The following is a 5,428-nucleotide window of genomic DNA, read 5'->3' as shown; positions in this document are numbered from 1 at the left end:
ATTCCTGCTACTTAGAAGATACCAGAGAAGAAAGCGATAAGTAAAATTAAGCTAAACAGAACCTAACTTGTTTGTTTGTTCTACCTGATATATATTTTAGATCTCATTATGGACTTACAGCCTACTTTTGCCAGCTAAGATCTAACCATATTAAGAAATGCTGTGCTTGTTGCAACAGCACTAAAATACCTTTTTCCCTTGAGCCTTTATACCTATAATTTGTCTTGCATGATGCAAACTATTCATATGAACCTTATGGGGCATAATAATGATTATCAATGCCCCTTAGAAAGCATAGTGTTAGTTTAATATAATAGCTATAATTAATCTTCTGACTGTTTGTATGCATAGGTTTAGACATATTGCAAATAGGCACAAAAACATATTCAAACATAGCACAATGTCCGTGATTTAAAGCTATATTTCATTATTTCTTTCCTGAACTATTACCTTACAGTTATAAAATAGTTAATGCAACACCAAATAATAACCTTTGCTATAATATATATACAATTCTGTCCCAATATTCCTGTAATTATTTCCCCTTGCATGTGTGTGTATATGTATATTTACACAGTTACACTAGGCATATATATATCTATGCCTAGTTGTGGCATCTTATTTCTTAATCTATTATTGCCTAGGAGAGAGCAGTTTCAGCCTGTAGTAATAATAATGATGCGTTTGTGACTATTATTTGTTTTGACAGGGTCCAAAAGAATAAGTGACAGTGAAGTTTCTGACTATGACTGTGATGATGGAATTGGTGTAGTTTCAGGTATGAATTCCTACATGCATTCTTCTGTGTTTCATAAAGAGCTTTCTTATTTATAGTTTACTATGATGAAATTGAATAGTGCTCTTCTATATAATAAATTGACCCAAAATATGTATTTTTCTAATTAAGCCAAAGAATGTTTTTCTTAACACATTTCACTTTGTGTGTCCTGCAAAGGGAAAGAATGATAAGCCATTTTATGCTTCTTTTTGATGTATAAAAATAATGTTTTAGAACATGTGATCCCAAATAACCTCTGACAAAAACAAACAATAACAACTAGAAGGATGGATGGATGGATGGATGCGTGTGACATAGAGTAAGTCCTCCTGGAAACACAGGAGTGTCCAGAAAGTGTGACATTCCAGGAGACAGTCTGGGTGGGGCAATTGGAACATCCTGGTATGGCAGGACAGCAACAAGGCTAGACCCCAGACTCTTGCAAGGGCAGTACAAAGAGTGTTATTTCTTTACTGTAAATAATTTTTTATATAAGTTCCTATAAATAAAGAAGTGTTGCTTCAACACCACAAGCCTCATCAAGATACTACAGGCTGAATGCAGTAACTCACTTGCCTTGAGCCAGTTCAATTGTTGCTTCAGGCACAAGATACAGTACACAGCCCATAATTAGTGAGAATTCTGCTAGGGCAGCTATGAGAGGGTTAATGTTGGACTCTGCTCTTTCTAGTTGCTGAGCCAGAGAGAATCTGGAACCCTTTTGGCAGTCTGTAAAACACAGTAGGCGCATCTACACAAGGTGTTTATTGCGGAGTAGACGAATTAGCTCCACAGTATTTGTTGCACATATACACACGTGCCCCTATTAGGCTGGATTAAACTAACTCCACAGCAGGGTTGTACTTATAAATACAAGTATTATCCCACTGTGGAGTTTTTTACTCCACAACAGTGCATGTGTGGACACTGCTCTGCTGGGTAGGACATGAGGGTTCTCCAGTGCAGGGGCAACTTGCCGGCAATTGCAACATGGAGTTTAGTGCAGGCTAATTTACTCAGCTTCTCAAGTGGATTTTGCAGCCTGTGCTGAGACTATACTGTTGCCACTGCTAGATTGCTACTAGCTGCTATCACATTAGTTAATTGCACTATTGTCAGTACTAATGACTGTGGTGTAGATATATCCTAAGATAAAGAATAAATATTTAAAAAAACAACTCCTTTTGAAAAATAATAAAATAAGAAGAAGAATATTCTACACACTACATGCCTTATGGTCACACAGAAGCAGCTAGGGATATTGTGTAAATGGAATATAAAATCCTTTAACTCCTTCTTCTGTAAGAGGTAGCACTATTTGGGAATGGAATACACTTCTTGGTGTCCGGATTGTTAGCTCAGTCCTCTATGGGTGTAGGCAGAAGTGGCAGTTTTCACACAATCTGGCCACAGAAAGTGGTTTATAGCTGTTACCAAACACATGCACATGGCTTCAGATAGCTTCAAATATGGTTGATTGGGTGAAAATCTGAACCCTCATTGTATGAGGGGTCAGATTAAGTAATTTCAAAACAGAGCACCTTCTGTAACTTCTGCCTGCCAGCCTGTTATGGTTTTCAGAATAGGAAGGGGGAAAGGGAGTGGAGGGAGTTAGGTCTGGGGGTTTTCCAGCCCCTGCTGGAGTGTGGGAAGGGTGTATTGGAGCCCCCCAGGGTGTAGGGCCTCCAGTTCACCCACCCCACACTCCAATGCTGACTGAGGAACCCTTAGAATGAGTTCCCTTTGCAACCTTTCCCCCCTCCCATTTTGAAAACAGAACAGGCACTCATGGAGGAGGGGCAATTGCCAGGAGAAACCGGCTGCAGTCTCCCAGTCAGCAGCTCGATTCCCCTTCCCCGTGGAACCAGCAGTGAACTTCTGTTTTTTTCCTGGGGGATTGTTGTAACTCAGAACACTTCCTGCAAATTGTTCTGAGTTACAGTGGGGAGCTGCACTTCTGTCTGCGACCTATATTCCTAGACTTTTTCCCCCTACCACTCATCCTTTGCTGAAGCCCACATTTCAGTGCTTCTTTATTGATGTTTCCTGAACTGAGACCATGTCCATATCTGGAAAATTCATTATATTGCAAACTGTATTAACTATTAATTAACAATTTGTTGAACATAACAGTTAATGCAGATGGAGCAAATCAGATTGCTAGTGTGTTCAGCAGTTGTGATTTAACTTTAGGGATCCCTACAATCATGGTTACAGAGCAAATTTTTACACACAATTTTTCCTTGTCTACACTAAGGGCTAAGTAGTGTTTAACAGTCTAGAAATTAACATATTTCTAAAATTATGTTTTCCTTATTTAGACAACTTGTTGAGAGGTAATTCAGCTCCATTATAGAGACAACCAAGCTATAGTTGTGCCTTTGGAAATACACATTGGTGGGATTGCAGCTGGGGTATGGTTCCATCTTTAGGTAACCTCTTTTGTTCTTTTGGTCTTCTGTGCATCCATCATATGTCTCTTTAGAGGAAATTTCATTCAGGTCACCCTCCCTGGAAAGATATTAGATAATCATCTCGGCTTCTATGAGATGAACCAGGATTAAGACAGAGACCCGAGAATAGGTTAACAAAGTGGGCCTGAGGTATAAACTGAAAACCTTTAAGCACAGATAAACCCCTCCACCATTGTTTTAAATTCAGCTTTCAAGGACATAGGAATCCTTGTTCTTCTTTCCCCCTAAACTCCTGTATGTTTGGGAGAACCAAGGCGATAATTGCATGGCATTAGCTCTACCCCTACAAGGTGTCCTTTAGAAATTCCTGGTCCCAGACACAAGGGCCAAAAGACCATACAATTGCCCCCTGCTGTAAGCCTATCTCCCAGTCCACAAGGACATTGAGAAAATTGTTGAGGAATCCTGAATAAACATGACTGGAAGTCAGCTTTTCTTGATGATTCTTTGGGCTTGATGAATTTTTGCTTACCAGCAACTGAATGAGCAGAAGACCTTTTTTGGAAAGCAGAATTCAGGCTTTATAACCAGCCCATTTAGGAGATAAGATATTTTAGAAAGATAATATAGGGTATGTGCAGAGGTTACATTTAAATGTCCATCTGTGCAAATATTTGGGGGTTTAAATTGGGCCAAGAATGGTGGGCCCAATCCAAGTTAGTTCACCTAAGTAGGTGAATTAACTTAGATTGGGAATTAGTTAACCTGATCCAGCAAATGTCTGCACACATTCGGAGTGCAGCCCTGGGACAGCATTCTTTCTACCTCATGACTTTGACAGCTATTTTTAGCCCCTTTCCCTCCCTTCCCTCCCCCACACACAGACAGACAGACCTACTAGCCTCCTGTGCAGATCTGCCAGCCCCTCCACCTGATCCTGCCAACTCTCTCCCCTGGAACAGCCAATCCCTTCGTGGACCCACTACTCCTCGTGATCCCACCTGCCTGCCCCTCCCCACACCTTGAGAATGCCTGTACATACCCATAGACTTCATGGTAGCAAATATTTTGTCCCAGTGACCCCAAACACCATGCTTACCTTTACAGCATAAAGCACATTCAAGTTTCTGTTGGCTGCCTCTGAAGTCTCTTCAGAATAAAGTTCCATGGATTCCACCAGGGAATAGTTCCTAGGAACATGTCCAAACTGGTAGAGTTTGCAAATTAAGCCACAGAAAACTTTGTATGCCAGTTCCCTTGAGACATTTCCTTTTTGAGAGAAGTCTTCTATCCACCTTTAAATAGCAATGGAGAAAGCTCTGATAAGATCATTAGGTTTGTTTGTTGATTCCCATAGGAAAAATTGTAGATTTTGTACATTTCTCGCCAGGCTTCCTCCTATATATTCCTATACATAAAAACAGAGAGGAGATTAAGTAGGCTTTACATTGCTGCTGGAAAGACAGTAATTCTCACATCTATTTCCTGTGGTATGGCTGTTTAGTTTAGATCTGAAGTGGTTCAGCTTCTAGTGTATACTGAATTGTCACAGCAGTAAGACCTGGCAATCATCCTTTTCTTTGTACATTCTTAAAGGTGTTTTCATATCCCAGTTGCTCATTCGCATCAGAATATCTCTAATTCTCAGGAACCCTCTGACTTGATGTTAACATCCAGAATGCTTTCATGGATGGTTCTTGGCAGTGAAAATTTAATATCCTCATCTAAATCTCTGGAAAGGCCCTAGGATCACAGAAGGTTTTACAGTTATTTTATTTGAGAATGGTGGCCTTACTCTGAAATACCAGGGATTTATAACGTAGTGACAACACAAAGCCAGTTCCTTATTAGATCCTGAAATGTGTATTTTACTTGACATTAGATGTAGTTTAATTTCTCAGGAAAGAATCCTCAAGGCTGGTAGTTCATCTTTGGGGAACCTGAATCATTCAGTTAAATTGGTGCTTCAGCTCCAACACACAATGTAGTCCATAACTTTTCTAATTGTGGCCCGGAAAATCTGCTTATAACCTTTGCAAGGGAAACGTGGTGCAAAAGAAATCCCAAAATGGTGACTTATGCATAAGAATCTTATTGTCACTTTTTGGTCACCAGGTATTTTTTGTCAATTGTAAAGTGTTACCACTACATAACCTGCAGAATCAAAAAACTTCAAAGGTTTTTTTCTCCCTAAATGATGGGGAGAAATCACTCTTAGTCTGGCTAGGCTCTTTTG

General features: G+C 39.9%; 1 protein-coding gene across 1 annotated transcript in view; it reads left to right on the top strand.

The window, feature by feature from the left end:
- Positions 1–5,428, top strand: part of RIMS2 (regulating synaptic membrane exocytosis 2) — a 417,536-nt gene that overhangs the window by 68,815 nt on the left and 343,293 nt on the right. Inside the window, exon 11 of the mRNA XM_025192862.1 lies at positions 710–778. Coding sequence (XP_025048647.1) covers positions 710–778 — 69 coding nt within the window. The remainder of the gene's footprint in view (positions 1–709; positions 779–5,428) is intronic.

Source organism: Alligator sinensis, unplaced genomic scaffold, assembly GCF_000455745.1.
Source record: "Alligator sinensis unplaced genomic scaffold, ASM45574v1 scaffold911_1, whole genome shotgun sequence".
Classification (NCBI taxonomy): Eukaryota; Metazoa; Chordata; order Crocodylia; family Alligatoridae; genus Alligator; species Alligator sinensis.
Note: the sequence above shows the minus strand (reverse complement) of the source record. Positions and strands in the feature narration are given on the sequence as shown.